This window comes from Chenopodium album, chromosome 26 (genome assembly GCF_948465745.1).
Source record: "Chenopodium album chromosome 26, dcCheAlbu1.1, whole genome shotgun sequence".
NCBI lineage: Eukaryota > Viridiplantae > Streptophyta > Magnoliopsida > Caryophyllales > Amaranthaceae > Chenopodium > Chenopodium album.
In genome coordinates, this window is record NC_137859.1 from 2,946,811 (window position 1) to 2,968,064 (window position 21,254).

Genomic DNA, 21,254 nt, shown 5'->3' on the forward strand with positions numbered 1-21,254 from the left:
CATGGCGACACGTGGAAAAATTGGCAACACATGGCAAGATTATAATCCTTGCCATGAGTTTTAATATTGATATCGTTTGATTGATTGGAAAATTGTACTGCACAAGAGTTTCGCAAGCCATTTAGCATTTGTATAGTGTTAAACCCGTACAAAGCATGATCTTGTGCCACAATTTATTTCTTGCACTACGTATTTCGTATATTATGAAGAACAACCATCATTATTATCAATGATAAAGCCAACCTCGTTTATAAGGCTAAGGCTCGAATGGATGGGTTCAATAGATTTATCATTGACATCAACGTCTCGTATCTAGGTGTCTTCAATAGTTCAATCTAAGTCTTGTCGCGAAAAAGTGCAAGAGATTGAGTTTAGAAATGCAAGATGAAGCCTTCAAATAGCAATTAGACTACTTGAAACATAACTAGCAGATAGTAAGATCAGTACAATGGTTCAAACAAAGATTGGTGTCAACAATGTACAGAGTGAATGGTCATTTACAGGACCAAATGTATATACACCAGCACCATGATTTTCTAATGAGAATTCCTTTCCCCCAAAAAATAAAAATAAAATACAAAAATTTAAGAAAAAAATTATAGAAAATACAGAAATTGGGACGATTCTGATTGCCCACTAATCTGTCTGTTGCTTCGAAATTCCATGTTCAATCACAATACTTTCGAAGTACATTAAATATTCCTGTCTTCAACGATTAAGCAGGATGATACCATCTCTCAACATCGAAGATAGCAAATGTGTGGCCTAGACTCAAATAGTCTTCCGAAATACAAACTGCACGAATAAAAGGTATCTGCAAACAAATGAACAGAACCCTAATTATTTATTTGAAGTCAACAGCAATCTTCAAAGCAATACCATAGCAGAAGCCGAAATCCTAGGCTAAGTGAAAGACATTTGCATACACTGAGGCGAATATGTAAAAAATTTGTATGTGACTTTACATAAATCATGCCCCAAAGTATTCCTAATCAAATTTTTTCATCACCAAGGACATTCACATGGGACATGGCATGCACAATATATACTACTATAAAAGCTCGTTCTATTACCTAAGTTCATGATGTCAAAGGCCTGTCAAAATACTAGATGTGCACATTACCAATAATACCTAAATAATCCTATTATGCCATGTCAAGAACTTAAGATTCTAGATGTGCACATGTTACCAGTAAAATTAAGTACTAAGGCCCTGTTCTCTTCCCCTTAAAAAAATAATATTAAGTAAAAATAATTTCAGTTCAGTAAAAATAATTTCAGTTCAGTAAAATTAATTTTAGTTCAGTAAAAATAAGTTCAGTTCAGTAAAATTCAGTTTTCTTAAAGAAGAATTATAATAGAAAATCAGTAAAAATAATTTCAATTCAATAAAAATAATTTCAGTTCAGTAAAAATAAGTTCAGTTCAGTAAAATTAAGTTCAGTTCAGTAAAAATAATTTCAGTTCAGCAAAATTAAGGTGAATCAAACAGGGCCTAAGTTTACAATTCCACATTCATACAAATAACTATTGCTTCAATTATAAAGCAAACTAAGCATATGAAGTCACTATATTCACCAAGTAACTAAGAGAACCTCATCATCCATAGAGATGCAGATTCAATGGGTAGCTTGAAATCCCATACCCTGACCATATACTCTTGCAACTTTCCCGAGAGGAAGAACAAGGTCGCAAAAAAAAATGAGCAGTGAATCACAGGTTCGCAACGTTCCAAATCAAAAGCACGAAAGCAAAGCAAATCTCCACTTCTAAAAAAAATGAGTTCCTGCAGGCATATTTTGACATGCCATGATTGATGATACAGTCATGTTCCACCTAAAATCCCAACTAACTGTATGGCTGTATAACTAACTGCATTTTGAAAATCAATCATAAGTATCAATATCTGCTCAATTCTACCAAGCACCTGACACCTAAATAAAAATCCAACATTGAGCCTTTCTTTAACACAGCTAAAAGACTTACTCTTAACAAACTTCTATAATATATGCAATGAGAGAACTAAATTAATTTCAGAAGGTATAAATTACAAATAGAGTTAAACAGTAGTTTTTGTTTATTTATTTTTAAATTAGAAATTAAACAGTTCTTCTGAAGTCAATGGGAATGAACAGATATACATGGCATTTTGTCACCGTTGACCTTTTGCCTTTTACCTTAATAAGGAGTTATTATTCATAAGTGCAATAAATTCCATATATCATGCCAATAATTTTGATGATTCAGTTGACCAAGCATCACTTCAAATTCCAATCAAAATTTCCATTGACAAGACAAGTAGAAGGTATTTCACAAAAATAATAACCTGTACACTCGCTGCAGTTGTTTCTGTGTGAAAGGAAGAGAGGCAAAAGCCCAAAAGTATCAAATAATTGGATCATAATGTCTGTTCTCATGAAAGAAGGCAGCACAAAAAGGGGGCATATGTTACCAGCAAGTATATGCTCCTTTTGCAAGTAGGAGCAATGAGTCTATGACAGCTTTTTATCAAGGAGGTCCATGATTTGGCAACATTACAATCAGCAGAGAGCCAAAAAGCAAGCACAAAGTGCTTTTTTTGTATTTTTTGTATTTAATGTGACAAAGACAAATAATGTGCCTCATGAGCTTTCTCATCAAAATGTATTTGGTGAACACAGAGAGACGCTATTATTTTAGATTGGAGATGTTTTGTAAAAGAATAAGAGGGATTATATATTTTTAAAAAAAAGCGGGGCAGAAATCAATCCTCGACTAAAATGCTGTACACCAGCCACGTGCCATAAGAACTTGTGAGATCCTACTTCTTTCAGATACAGGATTGAAAAATTGTTTCAATGTTGGAGCAGCTATAATACACTAGGGTAAATAAAGCCATGACGAACAAATTTTTTTAAAAGAGAGGAAAAATAACAAAGAGCTCAATGAATAGCTTAATACATCTAACATGTACACATGCATAAAATGGCATAAAACACTAGGTTGAATAAATAAAAGTTTATGAGACAGCCAACCTGAGCAAAGAATGATGACTACATCATCAAATCCTTGATCAAAGAAATCTTCTTCTCTCTGACGGCTTCAAGATTTGAAACGAGCACATCAAGCTCTCATCAACACTCATCATAGCACCAGCATTATCAAATTCACCACAGTAATTGGGAGCAGAGAAAATTGTAACAAGCTGTCTATCAGCAAAAAATTCATATCCATCTTCCACAACCTGGACAAAATCATAAAGATAAGCTAAAAGGTTACAGAGGATGAACAAAAATACAGCAATGGAAACATTTATAACCTGATGTGCACGACAAATTAGGTCCATGTCATTCTTCATTAAGAAGTCGGCCACTTTATCAGCACCAAAGGTGTAAGAGACTCCCCGATCATTCATTCCCCAACCTTTAACCTCTCTAGAAGGGTCTGACCACAATAAATCGCATAGCAAACCAGATTCAGGTACATCAGTCGGCCGAGACAAACTCTTAATCTGATCCACGTTAGTCAAATCAGGTGAGAGACCACCATGCATGCACAATATTTTGTCATCTATAACAGCAGCAACAGGAAGACAATTAAAACAATCAGTAAATGTCTTCCAAAGTCTAACATTAAAGCGGCGTTTACATTCATCATAAAATCCATAGATCCTATTAATGGATGCGCATTCATGGTTCCCCCGTAAAAGGAAGAAATTTTCTGGATATTTAATTTTGTAAGATAGCAAAAGGCAAATCGTTTCTAAACTCTGCTTGCCCCGGTCCACATAGTCCCCTAAAAACAAGTAGTTGGCTTCGGGAGGAAAACCACCATATTCAAAAAGTCTCAAGAGGTCACCATATTGCCCATGGATATCACCTGCAATCAAAGAAAATACAAAAGAAAGCAGTCAAATCTAAAGACTATTATCATCCATCTCAAGCAGCGCAGAACACAGTAGAGAAAAAAATAAAGAAGATTCAGGCTTCTTCAAGGTAACAAGAAGCTGCTGGCACTAAATTAAGAGCTACAGGCCTACAGTACTAGCAACAACAGAAGGTAATTGATTGTGAAATCAATCACACGATCAAAAGACTTCACAGAGAATCATAAACAAGGCTATAGTCTACTAACAGCGAGAGCCAATAACAGTATAAGGACTTCAGAATTAAAAATATATCTTCAACTGGGCATGGATCCCTTCATTTCAACAAATAAAAAATGGCATTTAAAAATTGCAATGAACAGAAGGAGCCCTTTACTCTTTATAAAATAGGGGTATAGATAATTTGATTAACTAATACAATAAAATTACAATTTACTATAAATCTATAACATTTTTCAAAATTTGCAATATGTGCTACAGTATTAAGGGGAAAAGACAAATACTACGTAGGAAATAGGCCTTATAAACATAGGAAGTATGATATCATTATTATTACTCATACTTTGGCAGAAAGGTTATCCAATTCGTACCACCATTTCATTTCATTTCCTTTTATTACAATATTAAAAGTGTTCAAATTTTACAGCACATACCCAATCAGCATCAAAAAACCACATAATCATCTCCCCATAAGCTCTTAAAGCTAGACAAAAATCCCTATTACAAATTCAAAAGGTTTTCCAATTTTACATATACTTGGGAAGTATGATATCATTACTGTTTCTCCAGCTTATACAGAAAAGTTTTTCCAATTCGAACCACCAATTTCAGTATAATACAATTTTAAAGTTGTCTGAATTTCATTACAAATACCCACATCATCATAAATAGGTCACATAGACAGTTTCCCTGAAGCCCTGAAAGCAAGATGCCTAAAGAACAAACTTGAAATTAGACATAAATTCCTGCCAATCTTATAATACATGAATAGCCAAGGTAATCAATAGCTATTTTGCTTGACATACAAGTGAACTATCCACCAACTAACATGAATGATTCCGCTCCCGCTTTATGTCAAAGCCAAAGTTCAAGATTATTGCCACAATCACAAAGTTATGACTTACAATCTATACATCATAATTCATTCATATGATCATCCTCCCCTCCCCCACGGTTATAAACAAAAGAAATGCAACACCTCCTAATCATCATCCCATAATTACATTAGCTCCAACACATCCAATCAATCATAACCCACATATAATCCAATTACAATCAGCTCAAAACAAATCCAACAAACCTCAAAACAAACAAAATCATCAAAACTCACACCTTTTTATTCAATTATCCCACACCCCCCACCCCACCATGAAAATCCATCCAAAAACACAATCATTCAACATATCATTCAAAACACAATAAAAACACACAAAATTCAAAACACCCACCAAAAATAATTACTCATTCTTAAAAATTATGAAAAGCAGAAAAAAGGGGTAAAAAAACAATGGTAAAAAAATGAAATTAGAATACCGCAGATCTTGATGGGGGCTTCAAGCTCCAAAAGGTTAGGTTGTTGCAAGAAGATTTCCTTAGCAGCGGTGCAAAGTTGGCGGATCTCTGACTCAGAAAGTTGAACCTGTCTCGCAGCACCTGGTCTGGCGTTTCGAAAATCCAATAGCCTGTTTATTATATCGTCCAATACAGCCGGTTCCATTGATCTTTCTCTCTATTATCCGTTTCGAAACGTTTCACAAAAAACCCACCAAAAAACACCCTCAAAATCAAAACTCTAGGTTTCCCAGAAAAAGAAAGGGAAATGGGTGTTATTTTTTTATGCAAATTGCCCAAGTTTGAAGGTGCTAACGGTGTTAGCAATGTGGGTTTTTTTTTTTTTTTTTTTGAAAAAAATTAAAAATAAATAAATTGTTGAATTTGAATTTTAATTAAAATTACCCCTTTTGGGTGGGATGGTGGGGGTGTTTGTTAATTGCAAAGAAAAGCAGGGATTAAGAGAGTAGGTAATTATGAAAACATTAGATTAATGATAATGGAGGGTTGATTTTCTCTCTCTAAAATAAAATTAATAATTGGGTTTCTCTCTCTAGTTGCAGAGGAAATGGAGGGGAAAAAGGGAAGAAGAAGGAGAAGAAAGGGTGGTTTTGGCTGTAATGCTAAGATCTCATTCGACGGAAATTTTTTCATTATTTTTTTGCTTTTTAGGTCAAATTTTACCCTTTATATTCTCATTTATTTCGAAAACGCCATTTTCATTTACTTCGTATTTCATTTTTTTCGAATATAAAAAATATACTCCCTCTGTTTCATAATATTAACCTCGATTATTATAGAAAATATACGAGTAAAAAATTTAATTTAAGCCTTAGTAAAAGATAAAGAGATAAGCTAAAATACAATCTATCAACTTTGCCATTAGTTGCACATTTGGTCCCTCATCTTTTAAATGAGGCAAATTGGTCCATCTACTACCCTTGCCTCACCATTTATGGTTGAGAAACTTCTGAGACCCTTGCCTCACCATTTATGGTTGAGAAACTTCTGAGTCAACAAAGTTTATGGATGTCTGCTGTCAACTAAGCCAAAGTTTAGGGACTAGCAAAGTTTAGGGACTGGGAGTGATCACAAACGGCATGTTCTCATTGACTAAACTATACTGAACTTATTAGAGCTGAACCGAACTAAACTGAAATGAATATTTTATAAGAGAAAGATATTAGGAGCTGAACTAAACTGAATTAAACTTATTAGAGCTTAAAATAAACGTATGAGAATAGGCCATAATCAAAGTTTAGGGACTAAGAGTAATGACTAAGCAAAAGTTTAGGGCCTTTACAATTAATGTTGAAGGATTTTAGTATAACTACAGTAAAATTAAGTTGTTACTCTTTGTGCTCTTTGAATGGATAATTGATTAGTTTTATCCAATTAAATAATGACAATATTAACATATCGACAATATAAATATGAGCAATATTAGAATATAAATAATTATAACATTTGCAAATATATAGATAAATAAATATATCATATACGAAGTATAAGTTAAAAAATGATATAAAAATATAATATGATTTACATAAACAATTGATGTATTGACACATAAAAAAATTCTTCTTAATAAAAGCATCTAATAAATTGACACACTTTTTACAAGTGCGCTCGATGCTCAATTGGGTCTCCCAATCAATTTTTGGGAGGTCATGCATAATAAGAACATCTTGACAGGAGAAGAATAGGTTAGCTAGCTAATTATTTTTTTTTAAAAAAAAGGCGCAATAAAAAAAACCGTACACCGTTTATTGTAGTCTTTTATAATTTGTTATTTTTTTGTTTTGAAGGAATATAGTTTTTTAAAAAATAACAAAAATTGATTTTAATTCTTTTTTACATTTAAATATAAAAAAAAAATGATTGTATCTTTAAAAAAAATGCTTATATGTATATTTTCAATTGAATTTGGGAAAATTTGCAAATTGCAGCCATTTAAAACTTGTATTTTGTAAATTGCAGCCATTTAAAAAAAATTTGCAATTATAGCCCAAAAGTTGTTATAAATTGTAAATTGCAACCCAATTCAATTTTTTCATCGGTTTAAAATGTTCAGTTAAGGTTTTAGAGGTCATATGAGCTCGTAATTGGCAAAAAATTAACGTAAGTGCCACGTGACACCTTCCTCACTTAACCAAGTATTTCATTTTATTTGCTTAAACATATGGATTGGACAAGGTTTGAACTCATGACATCAAGTTTCAAAACTATATTGCTAGCCACTAAGCTATACCACATTATATGTCATTTTATTAAATTAAATATAATTAAGGATTATAATCATGAAATTAATGTAGTAACTCGGGGCATCGCCCGAGGCCTAAATACTAGTTTATTGTTTAAATGGTGTTTACCTAACACTATATGTTGTACTCCATCTATTAGGGAAAAAAATACAAATCAAATATCAAAATGTAGCGAACGACGATATGAGAAATTAGATTATATTAGGAAAATTTGTCAGAAAAACCTCTTAAAAGCACCCATTTTTGCCAAAAAACCTTTTAAAAGTTTAATGGTTAAAAAAAACCAAGTTCTTTTTTTTTTTTTTTTTTTTTTTTTTTTTTTTTTTTTTGCGAAAGGAAATCTATTTTCGTAATTACCCTCTTATTAACATAATTACACTCTAATTTCCTCAATTTCTTGTAATTAACCTTTAACCCACCAAATTACTAAAAAAAATTAGATTTAATTTATATATATATATAAGCCACAACCCCCAACCACCAACTAACCAACCACCCCTTCCCCTTCCTGCTCCCTTTCCCCTCCCATTTTTTCTATTTAGTGATAAGTTAAGCTTGATTTAGTGAAAAAGAAGAGTGTCGATCTTCTAGCCATGAATGGAAATTGAAGGTTCAATTTCCAGATTCTCCACTAGTGACAACTTGAGAGGATGATATTCCCTTACCTTTCTCGTACTTTCTCAAATTATGTAGTCCGCTAAGCCATTAAGGCCTAATAAGTTTAGTTTAATTTAGATAAGTTAAGTCTAATAAGTTGAATAAAACATATCACTGGACCCTAAGTCTTCCAATAATAAACAAATGTGTTAAATTATGCCCCATTCACTTCACCTTATTTTTGCTAAATTGAAATTAATTTTGCTGAATTTGAATTGAATTATTTTTACTAAACTTAAATTAATTTTACCGAACTGAAAATATTTTTGTTGAATTGAATATATATATATATATATATTTTAATAATGATTTTCTATTATAATTCATCTTTAAAAATATTGAATTATACCGAACTGAATTTATTTACTTGAACTGAAATTAATTTTATTAAATTGAAATTATTATTATAACTTAACATTATTTTTGTAAGCTAAAGTAAACATGACCTTATACATCAAATCACTAAATTTGGAAGTAAATCAAGTCAAATAAATATTTAGACCATACAGTCTACTATATCCATTGACTAATAAAAGAATTGATTTATTTCCATAATGCTACCTATAATTGCATTATTTCCATTATGATCACATTAAGTTACTTGATTTTTACCTTTTTTGTATCTATAAAAATGAGGATCAGCTGATCAGTCATATCATATCACCAAAACTTAATAATTCACAAATATAAATAAAAAATGGTCAAATTCATGTATTCTCAAATTCACTTGTTCACCCTTGTACTTGGCCTTTTTGTTGCGGGAACATTGTCTCTTAAGGCTAATGATGATCGAAAGGCAAGTTACTACACTGTTGTCTTCGTTGTTGTTGTTGTTGTTGTTGTTGTTGAGTATGAGTTCATCGATTTAATATTATTGTGCAGGTTTACATTGTATACATGGGTTCGATTTCTGAGGAACATGTTACTACGTCCTAGTATCACATTGATATTCTCCAACAAGTTTTAGAGGGCAGGTTAGTAGTTATAAGGCCATGTTCACTTCACCTTAAAATATAATGTTCAGTAAAAATAAGTTCAGTGCTGTATAATTAATTTCAGTTCAGTAAAATTAATTTTAATTAGTTCAATAAATTTAATTTCAGTTTAGTAAAAATAATTTCAGTTAAGTAAAAATTAGTAACTTTAAGGAAAAAAATAACAAAAATTCAGTAAAAATAATTTCAATCCAGCAAAAATAATTTCAGTTTAGTAAAATTAATTTTAGTTCAGCAAAAATAATATAAGTTCAGTAAAATAATTTCAGTTAAGTGAAAATAATTTTAGTTCAGCAAAAATAAGGTGAAGTGAACGGAGCCTAGCTAATCATGTAACGTACTCCACTTTTTTTTAGAGCAAATCAAATTGACTTTATATGTTTTTGTTTAACTAATTGATATTTTCTCATGCTATATAAACTATCGATTAAGGCCCTGTTCACTTCACCTTAAAAAATTAATTTCAATTCAGCAAAAAAAATTTAAGTTCAGGAAAAATAATTTCAGTTCAACAAAAATAAAGTGAAGTGAACAAGGCCTAAATTCTTATAAAAAAATGGATGATTCTACAGTAACCATCTTTAAAATGACTATCATTATATTAATTTTTAATTTGTTGATTTGATTTTTTTTAATTTTAAAATTAATCATAAATTATTTATCTAATTTTAAATTCATATATTAATTATGAGATGATTTATGATTTTTTTTATAATTTTCTAATTAATTTACAAAATTTAGTTTTACTATTACTGAAATTAAAGAATAACTCATACTTAATTATGAAATTTTTTTATGGAAAATAAAAAGTAAAATTTTAAAATAGATGAAACATTTATAATTAAATTTGACATAAAAAATAAATAAAACTCATCCAATAAAAAAAATTAGTGTAGTGGTAATCAAGATGAATAATGAGTACCGAATAATTTTCATAACTTTTTAGCTTATATGTATAATGACATGCGTTGTCTTTCTACTTTGAATTTTATGTTCCAAAGTACGACAGAAGAGTCCTTGGTAAGAAGTTACAAGAAGAGTTTCAATGGTTTCGCAGCAAGGCTAACCGAGAAAGAGAGTAAAAATCTCAATAGTAAGAAATTATAGTATCATCAAAATTACAGATTCTTTTTTAAATTTATGATCCATATATTGATTGTTTTTTTTTTTGGTAGGTATGAAGGAAGTAGTATCTGTGTTTCCTAGTAAAACACTCCAACTTCAAACAACGAGGTCATGGGATTTCATGGGTTTAGTTGAAGGTGGTGTGGTTCCAAGAAACTTGACTACTGAGAGCAATGTGATACTCGGTGCCTTTGACACCGGAGTCTGGCCTGAATTACCGAGTTTTAGCGATGATGGTTTTGGACCTCCACCTAAGAAATGGAAAGGTGCTTGTAAGGGCGGGAAAATTTTTACATGCAACAAGTATACAAAGTTTGATTTGTGTACACTGTACAACAAAATTAAAAAAAAAATAATTGATTGACTTAATAAACAATTTTGAATTCCATCTTGCAGCAAATTAATTGGAGCTAGTACTACCTATGAATCTGCAAGGGATTATATCGGTCATGGAAGCCACATAGCCTCGACAGCAGCCGGGAGACACGTAGATCATGCCAGTTTTTATGGTTTGGCAGATGGAATTGCTAGAGGTGCAGTACCCTCTGCTAGGATCGCCGTATACAAAGTTTGTGACGGCGAGAGCTGTCAAGAATCAGAAATTCTTACGGCTTTTGATGAAGCGATTGCTGATGGAGTAGACTTGATTACAATTTCCATAGGATCACAAAGTGCAATTTTATTTCAAGAAGATAGTATCGCGATTGGTTCTTACCATGCGGCACAGAAAGGTATACTGACCGTGAACTCTGCTGGTAATAACGGAAATGGTAGTGCAACTGTATCAAGTGTTGCACCCTGGTTATTCAGTGTTGCAGCAGGCTCCAGTGATCGTCGGATACGTGATAAAGTTGTCCTTGGAAATGGAAAAGCTCTAGTTGTAAGTATTCTCATCATAAAAGTAACTTTTTAAAATTCACTATCATCTATATCAAGATACGAACGTGTGATACTTACATATATTTGTTTTAAAATGCAGGGTTATTCTGTGAATCCTTTCGAGTCAAAGAAAGGCTTGTTTCCTTTAGTTTTTGGTGTAGGTTCAAGTCAGTGTTCCAAGGATGATATAAAGTAATCTTTGAGTCATTGAATTTGTTATCTACCTTTAAACATTAATGTAATTTATTAAGAATTATATAATGTTTCTTAACACAGGTATTGTAGGCAGAGCTGTCTAGATAATGTAAAAGGAAAGATTGTAGTGTGTGATAACTCTGAATATTATGCAATTAGAGAAGGTTTCAGAGCCGGTGCACTAGGGGTATTGGTACATGCTTCTACTGAATATTCTCAAGTGTTCCCTTTGCCTGCAATTGCGCTGGAACCCGATGAATTTGAAGAACTATTATCCTACCTGAATTCGACAAAGTATGATGCTCACTCAGTTCCATTCATTCACGTAAATACATTCATTTAATGTTATGCATATATATTGTTTTACATTTGTATTATAAGTGACTTAATTAAGGATACCATATTCACGTCAAATAATTCTTTCTTTGTAGAAATCCTAAGGCGAACATCCTCAAGAGTTTCTCCATTAATGACACTTCTGCTCCTTATGTCATCAATTTTTCTTCTCGAGGACCTAATAAAATTGCATCGGATATCCTTAAGGTAAACTTGAAGCACAACTTTGCATTCCCATTTTTCCCCTCCAATTCTTCTAACTATTATTTTGTTGCAGCCTGATATCACAGCGCCAGGAGTCGAAATTATAGCTGCATATTCACCTTGGGCTTCACTAACTGAAGTTTCTGGAGACGATAGATCTGCAAATTATACAATTATGTCTGGTACATCCATGTCTTGCCCCCATGTCGCGGGTGCATCTGTTTATATAAAATCGCTTCATCCAGATTGGTCTCCTTCCGCTATCAAATCTGCTTTGATGACTACAGGTAATTAAATTGTACAATTTTCTTCCTAGTCATTTTCATTTTTAATAAATTGAAATAAATTAATTAGTTACAATAAATATATATATAAACTTCTTATGCTTGCAGCACGTCCTATGAGCTCGTCTAGGAACCCAGACGCCGAATTTGCCTACGGAGCAGGGCATTTTGATCCTGTAACGGCTGCAAATCCCGGACTTATTTATGAAACACTTGAAGATGATTATTTACCATTTTTCTGCAAGTTGAATCTCACCAAAGAGCAAATTGCTCTGATCACGGGTAACAAGAGTTACACATGCCCAAAAAATAGTACGAGTAACACAAGTTTGTTACCAAACGATGTTAACTATCCTTCCCTCTCTGCCATAGTTGATGTTGACACACCATTCAATGTCAAGTTTACTAGAACAGTCACCAATGTTGGAGTTGCTAATTCTACCTACACCGTTAAAGTCGAATCGCCCAAGGAAGTTAAGGTCACGGTGAATCCTAGTACTCTTTCATTTACATCATTGAATGAGAAGAAGTCGTTCGACGTGACTGTTGTAGGCAAAGGATTAACAGAAGGCGGCTCAAGCTTTTTTATTTCAGCATCAGCATCAATGGTTTGGTCTGATGGACAACATAATGTTAGAAGTCCTATTGTTGTATACTCTATTATAGGATTATGATTGCTCTAATTTTGACGCTATTTTGTGTTTATTCCAAACATAAAGGACAATACAAATCGAATTTAAATAAAGGAAATTTTGATTTTTACCACCTTCCAATAACGACTTTGTCGAATTTACCACATCCATAAAAAAAAGATTTACTTTACCACCTCATAAAAAAATAAAACATCAGTTTTACCACCGATCACCTCCAACTAACGGATTCCGTCCATAAATCCGTTAGTGGGGCCTACTTTGCACACGTGTCGCTATATTATTGGGTAAGTTTTAAAAAAAAAACAAAACAAAAAAAAAATTAAAAACAAAAAAAAAAATTAAAAATAAAAAAAAAATTCCGGCAGCCCCACCTACCCAATTCCGGCCACCATCTCCGATTCCAACCACCCCCTCCCTCTCCCTCCCCGTTTCTGACCACCGCTTCCCTCTCCCTCCCCGATTCGGACCACCGCTTCCCTCTCCCTCCCCGATTCGGACCACCCCATCCCTCTCCCTCCCCAATTCCGACCACCCCATCCCTCTCCCTCCCCGAATCGGACCACCCCATCCCTCTCCCTCCCCGATTCCGACCACCCCTTCCCTCTCCCTCCCCGATTCCGACCACCCCATCCCTCTCCCTCCCCGATTCCGACCACCCCATCCCTCTCCCTCCCCGATTCCGACCACAGCCGCACCGTACTGCACACCACAACCGCATCGATTTCTACCCCCTTTCCACAAAATTCCGACCTCAAAACCCTAGCCACCACCTAACAACTACGACGAACCCCACCACTATCCAAACCCAGACCAGAAACCGCCATCACCCAGACGCGAAACCACCGCGACCCGAAACCAAGCAACACCACCCAGACGCGTAACCACCGCAATCCGCCCCAGCCAACCTAACCCCTGACCAGAAACAACGCCGCCCAGACGCGAAGCCATCGCGACCCGAAACCACCACCACCCAGACGCGAAACCCACTCGAAATTCCGACCAACCGAGGTAGTTGATTTCGTTGCTGGTTGGTTGAAAAGGAAGATCGGGGAAGATGAAGAAGAAACGTTAAAAATGTGGGCCCTACTAACGGATTCATGGACGGAATCCGTTAGTTGGTGGTAAAATTGAATTTTTGGAAATTTTGGTGGTGGTAAAGTAAATCTTTTTTTTTTGGAGGTGGTAAATTCAATTAAGTGGTTATTTGAAGGTGGTAAAAGTCAAAATTCCCTTAAATAAATTATACGAATTATTAATGTACTTTTTGCGGTGCATTGATGCTACTAAATTAGCTTATAACTTGATCGATTTATATAAATCGAGGCTTCAACCATCGAATTAACTATTAAAATTAAAATTCCTGACCAATGGCATGTTCTCATTCAATATGCTCGATTAATGCAAAATACACTCAATAAGTGATTGAAATTAAGAAATTTGATTGACAACATGAAAATTTATTATTACGTGAATTAGGAACGAAAACATAAAACTCTAAGCGTATTTATATGTCGTTTATGTCATGCGTGTCATATTTTTTTTAAACGGGAAGTCATTTGTGTCATCTATTGCTGATGCTTATTCACATCGTTATCACTTAAACTCTTAAGTTATATCCTCAATTCATTTGTAAATATAACTATTAGAATAAAAAAAATACTCCCTCTGTATACGGAGTTATAGACCATGAGAGGAAAGATAAACAATATTACATTAGGGGTGAATGTTTGGTTGACACTTAACAGTGTGATTTATAGCTCAAACCGAAACTAAACCATAATAATTCGATTTGAGATTTTTCAAACTAGACTGCACTATATTACTATTCGGTCCAGACTAAATCACATTATTTTTAATTCAGGTTTTTTTTTTAAAAGAAAAAAAAAATCAAATCAAACCGCAATTATTGGCCCTAGTATTTTGGGCTTTGATTTAATTTGTAACTTTTTTTGGTGTTAATTTTTCAAAACCTTGTAAAATTAAAGAACAATACATTAGGTTTTGTTTTTTGGCCAGGGCATAAGTAGGGCAGAAAATCAAGATTGGATTATAATTAGATATGAGCTAAGATTTCAATTTGGCATCGGTTTTTCAAAACCCAAAACTAAATCAAACCACAAACCAATTTTTTTTAAAAAAATTTATTTTCCAAACCGAACCGACAAAACATGTATTTACTAGTGTAATTAATATGAAGTATATGCGTTCGTAATAAAAAAAAACTTTAGATTTTCAAATACTTCATAACCTAGTTAAGCTTGATTTATTGGAAAGAAGAGTATCTTCCAGCCATGAAGTTGGAGATTCAATCTCCATTAGTGACAACTTGGGGGATGAGATCCCTTACCTTCCCTCCACTTTCCAAAATATGTAGCCCGCTAAGGCGTTAATAAGTTCAATTTAGTTTAGATAATAAGTTCAAGTCTTATTAAATGAAAAGAATACATCAATGCACCTACCCTAAGTCACCCAATAATAAACAAATTTGTTAAAATATACAACGAATCACTAAATTTGGAAGTAAATCAAGTCAAATAATTATTTAGACCATACAGTTTACTCTATTCATTATATTACAATTAAAATAATTTATTTATTTCCATAATGATACCTATAAATCTATAATTGCATTATATCCTTTAGTATCATGTTAAAAAAAATAGTTACTTGATTTTTACCTTTTCGGTCTTTTAGAATCTATAAAAATGAGGACCAACCATCTCATATCATCAAAACTTATAATAATTCACAAATAATTAAAAAAAATGGCCAACTTCATGTATTCTCAAATTCAGTTGTTCACCCTTGTACTTGGCCTTTTTGCTGCGGGAACATTGTCTCTTAAGGCTAATGATGATCGAAAGGCAAGTTACGACATTGTTGTGTTTGTTGTTGTTGTTGTTGTGTTGATGATGATTATGATTTCATCGGTTTAATTTCATTGTGCAGGTTTATATTGTGTACATGGGTTCGATTTCTGAGGAACACGTTGTTACGTCCGAGTATCACATTGATATTCTCCAGCAAGTTTTAGAGGGCAGGTGAGTATCCATAATTATGTAACGTATTCCATTTTTTTATAGAGCTAATTATAGACAACATTTTTTTGGATTCATGCCTTTTTTTTTTTTTTTTAATATATTTAAAATTGACTTTAAGTTTTTGTTTATCTAAATAATTGATATTTTCTCATGCTATACAAACTATGGATTTATCCTTATAAAATTTTAGATGATTCTACAGTAATCTTAAAAACGACTGTTGTTATACTAATTTTGTATTGGTTGATTTGATTTATTTTTTTAATGTTAAAACTAATTACAAATTATTTATTCAATTAATAAAATTCATTTATTAATTATGAAAAAAAATTATCCTAAGTTAATTTACAAAATTCAGTTTTTATTATTACTGAAATTAAAATATAGTTCATAAATTAAATATGAAAATTAAAAAAAATTAAATTATAAAAAACATTATAATTAATTTTGACATAAAAATAAATCAAAATCAACCAAAAAAAAAAATAGTATAATGGTAGCCACTTTAAAGATGACTACCATATAAATTTCAAGCTTACATGTATAATGACATGCCTTGTCTTTTTTACTTTGAACTATATGTTCGAAAGTACGGCAGAAGAGTCCTTGGTAAGAAGTTACAACAGGAGTTTCAATGGTTTCGCAGCGAGACTAACAGAGAAAGAGAGTAAAAATCTCAATAGTAAGAAATATAGTGTCATCAAAATTACAAATTCTTTCTTAAATTTATGATCCATATATTGATCGATTGTGATAAATTGTTTGATTTTTTTTTTTTTTTTGGCTAGGTATGAAGGAAGTAGTGTCCGTGTTTCCTAGTAAAACTCTCAAACTTCAAACAACGAGGTCATGGGATTTCTTGGGTTTAGTTGAAAGTGATGTGGTTCCAAGAAACTTGACTACTGAGAGTAACGTGATACTTGGTGCCTTTGACACCGGAGTCTGGCCTGAATCTCCAAGTTTTAGCGATGATGGTTTCGGACCTCCCCCTAAGAAATGGAAAGGTGCTTGTAAGGGCGGAAATAATTTCAAGTGCAACAAGTAAGTATCCTTGTTTATACAAATCGCACAAATCGTCTTGCTATATAGCGTAATTAACATATACTCATACGCTTGTAGTAGTTTTATAATTGTTTACTCATTCCCGTAAAAAAAATTATCTGATTGACTTAATAAAAAATTTTCAATTCCATCTTGCAGCAAAGTAATCGGAGCTAGTACTACCTTTGAATCTGCAAGGGATGAAAACGGTCATGGAAGCCACACAGCCTCAACAGCAGCCGGGAGACACGTAGATCATGCCAGTTTTTATGGTTTGGCAGAAGGAATTGCTAGAGGTGCAGTACCCTCTGCTAGGATCGCCGTATACAAAGTTTGTGACGGCGAGAGCTGTCAGGAATCAGATATTCTTACGGCTTTTGATGAAGCGATTGCTGATGGAGTAGACTTGATTACAATTTCCATAGGATCACAAAGTGCTATTTCATTGTATGAAGATAGTATAGCGATAGGTGCTTACCACGCGGCACGGAAAGGTATACTAACTGTGAACTCTGCTGGTAACAACGGAAACATGAGTCGTACTGTATCAAGTGTTGCACCCTGGTTATTCAGTGTTGCAGCAGGATCCATTGATCGTCGGATACGTGATAAAGTTGTACTTGGAAATGGAAAAACACTAGTTGTAAGTATTCTCATCATAAATGTAATTTTTGTTCAATCACCAAGATATCAACGTGTGATACTTATTGTGTTTGTTCTAAATTGTAGGGCTATTCTATCAACCCTTTCGAGTCAAAGAAAGGCTTGTTCCCTTTAGTTTTTGGTGGAGGTTCAAGTCAGTGTTACAAGGAATCCATAAAGTAATCTTCGATTCATTGAATTTGTTATCTAATTTTGAACATTATTGTAATTTATTGATATAATATGGCTAAAATTAAGGATTATATAATGTTTCTCAACGCAGGAAATGTCATTCAGGCTGTCTAGATGAGGAATTTGTAAAAGGAAAGATTGTAGTTTGTGATTCCGCTGAAGGTTATGTAATTGATGAAGGTCTTAGAGCCAGTGCACTTGGGGTATTGTCACGCGTTTCTATTGAATTTGCTCGAGTGTATCCTTTGCCTGCCATTAGGATGGAACCTGATGAATTTGAAGAACTATTATCCTACCTGAATTCGACAAAGTATGATATACTCACTCAACTCCATTATTCATTCATGTATAACTATATATTACTTTGTATATAAGTGTCATTTAATGTTATGCATATATTGAGCCATATATAGTGTTACATTTGTATATTAAGTGACTCAAGGATACCATATTCATGTCAAATTAATCTTTCTTTGTAGAAACCCTAAGGCAAAGTTCCTCAAGAGTTTCTCCATTAATGACACTTCTGCTCCTTATGTCATCGAATTCTCTTCTCGAGGACCTAATAATATTGCATCAGATATCCTTAAGGTAAAATTGAAGCACAACTTTGCATTCCCCTTTTCCCCCTTCCAATAATTCTTCTAAGAGTTTTGCGCCTATTGTTTTGTTGCAGCCTGATATCACAGCTCCAGGAGTCGAAATTATAGCTGCATTTTCACCTTTGGTTGAATTATTGGATTTAGATAATAAGGGTGAAAATAAAATATCAGCTAATTTTTCGATTTTATCTGGTACATCCATGTCTTGTCCTCATGTTGCGGGTGCATCTGTTTATGTAAAATCCCTTCATCCAGATTGGTCTCCTTCCGCGATTAAATCTGCTTTGATGACTACAGGTAATTAATAAGTTTCAAGTAATTAATGTATAATTTTCTTCTTATTACATTTACATCATATTAGTTGCAACTTTGGAATCTTTATGTCTCACAAATAATAATCTAAAGTTGCAACTAATACTGACGTAGACACGTAGTCATTCTTACTTCTAAGAAAATTAATTACTTTCACTAATAAATATGATCTTCTTATGTTTGCAGCACGTCCTATGAGCCCGTCTAAGAACCTAGACGCCGAATTTGCCTATGGATCAGGGCATCTTGATCCTGTAAAGGCTGTGAATCCCGGACTTGTTTATGAAACACTTGAAGATGAATATTTAACATTTTTCTGCAAGTTGGGTCTCAGCAATAAACAAATTGCTCTGATCACGGGTAACAAGGGTTCCTCATGCCCAAAAAATAGTACTCATAACAAAAGTTCGTTACCAAACGATGTTAACTATCCTTCCCTCTCTGCCATGGTTGATGTTGATACACCATTCAATGTCAAATTTACTAGAACAGTCACCAATGTTGGAGTTGCTAATTCCACCTACTCCGTAAAAGTCGAATCGCCCAAAGACGTTAAGGTCACGGTGAATCCTAGTACTCTTTCATTTACATCATTGAATGAGAAGAAGTCGTTCGATGTGACTGTTGTAGGCAAAGGATTATCAGGAGGCTCAAGCTCCATTATTTCAGCATCATTGGTTTGGTCTGATGGACAACATAGTGTTAGAAGTCCTATTGTTGTATATACTAATACATTTTCACTGTAGTTGCTCTACATTTGTAGTTGTTTTGTATTTATTACAAACACTAATTAAAGGATAATACAATCGAATTAAAATAGATAACTTCTCTGCTTGAATTGAAATTATTGTTTGCATTAATGCAGTGTAGTGATGCTACTAAATTCATTTATAACTTGATAGAGTATATAAACCAAACTTAGATTTTAACCAATTGTTAAAATTTTAATTGAGTTGATCATCTAATATGGATCAAATATATAAAGCGCTAGGTATGGTTGGGCCTATGTTGCATATGATATACCATGGACAACATGGTATATAAACGTAGCACTAGTTAGAATACGAGTAATAGTTATTAGGCCTTGTTCAATCTCTTCACCTGATATTTATTAAATTTAATGCAACATAATTTATTTTTAATAATTTAAAATTACTACATTTAAATTATTTTTATTAGTTCATAAAATTTCTTTTTTTTTTATTCACTACTTTATAAATTTAATTCGCATATGGACATGATCCTAATGAAGCCACTCAAGTCAATTTGGTAACAAATCATCTAATTTAAACAAGTTAGGCAATAAATCATGTTCTAATGAATTTCCCTAAAAAAATGTTCTAATTATTAGCAACAAATTCAAAAAAAAAAAGTCAATTATACGTCATCCATTTCTTTTTAGTTGATTCGTTTAGAGTTAGGGCATATTCACATTTACTGAACTGAACCGATTGGAGCTAAACTGAACTGAGCTGAAATGAATATTTTATGAGAGAAGGAAATTAAGAGCTAAACTAAACTAAACTAAACTGATTGGAGCTGAACAAAACTGAAATTAAGGGCATGTTCATATTTACTGAATTGAGCTGAACTGAACTGAACTGAACTGATTGGAACTGAACTAAACTGAATTGAACTGAATTGAGCTGAAATAAATATTTTATGTGAGAGAGAAATTAAGAGCTGAACTGAACTGAACTGAACTGATTGGAACTGAACTGAACTGAACTGATTGGAGCTGAACTGAACTGAACTGAACTGAAATTAAGTAAATGTGAACAGGCCCTAAGTAAATGTGAACAGGCCCTTAAGCATTATTTACGCTCTCCTTTCAGCATGTATTGTGACTTAGCTTATACATAATGAAACATACTAAATGAACTTTTTATAAATTTTGATGACCGATTACCAAAGACACTGCACATTGACAAATTTGACTTAAAATATGTTAATTAGCTTAGTAACAAACTAATTAAATAAATTGTAAATATTTGCAAAGAGTTTAGAAAAACAATTAAAAAAATATATAGACCATTTAACACATTTTATCCAATGACAACTAGGAACATACTAATAAAAAATGATTGATTTCCATGCATGATGTGTTAACATTTATTGCAAAATCATACTAAAAAAAGGTTGATTGATTTTTTCCTACTTCTCTATCTATAAAATTAAAAATGAGGATCACTCATAGCATCAAATTAAAACTTAATGATTTCACAAAATAAAAATGACTACCAAACTCATGTATTCTCAACTTCACTTGCTCACCCTTGTACTTGGCCTCTTTGTTGCGGTAACATTGTCTCTTAAGGCTAATGATGATAGAAAGGCAAGTTATTGCATAGTTGTCGTCGTCGTCGTTGTTGTTGTTGTTATCGTTATTGTTATTGAGTTGAATGTTGATGATGAA

At 32.9% G+C, this 21,254-nt stretch overlaps 3 protein-coding genes and 1 pseudogene across 4 annotated transcripts in view; 3 read left to right on the forward strand and 1 right to left on the reverse strand.

The window, feature by feature from the left end:
* Positions 1-385: 385 nt before the first annotated feature.
* LOC145617621 (serine/threonine-protein phosphatase PP1 isozyme 2-like) lies at positions 386-6,048 on the reverse strand. The gene is made up of 4 exons (XM_081672341.1): positions 5,399-6,048; positions 3,299-3,858; positions 3,015-3,223; positions 386-814 (listed from the first exon to the last, which is right to left on the reverse strand). The coding sequence occupies exons 1-3, from the start codon at positions 5,580-5,582 to the stop codon at positions 3,053-3,055; spliced, it is 915 nt and encodes a 304-aa protein (XP_081528467.1). The 5' UTR covers positions 5,583-6,048; the 3' UTR covers positions 386-814; positions 3,015-3,052.
* A 3,186-nt stretch (positions 6,049-9,234) lies between these two features.
* LOC145616160 (subtilisin-like protease SBT4.4) lies at positions 9,235-13,029 on the forward strand (annotated as a pseudogene).
* A 2,813-nt stretch (positions 13,030-15,842) lies between these two features.
* On the forward strand, positions 15,843-19,584 carry LOC145616161 (subtilisin-like protease SBT4.6). Its single transcript, XM_081670856.1, has 9 exons — positions 15,843-16,049; positions 16,640-16,731; positions 16,838-17,090; positions 17,250-17,733; positions 17,820-17,911; positions 18,016-18,234; positions 18,404-18,515; positions 18,601-18,823; positions 19,025-19,584. Exons 1-9 carry the CDS (start codon positions 15,973-15,975, stop codon positions 19,582-19,584), a joined length of 2,112 nt encoding a protein of 703 aa, XP_081526982.1. The 5' UTR covers positions 15,843-15,972.
* A 528-nt stretch (positions 19,585-20,112) lies between these two features.
* Positions 20,113-21,254, forward strand: part of LOC145618304 (uncharacterized) — a 79,604-nt gene continuing 78,462 nt past the window's right edge. For both annotated transcript variants that reach the window (XM_081673080.1, XM_081673079.1), the window contains exon 1: positions 20,113-20,123. The gene's annotated coding sequence lies outside the window, so the exon portion shown is untranslated. The remainder of the gene's footprint in view (positions 20,124-21,254) is intronic.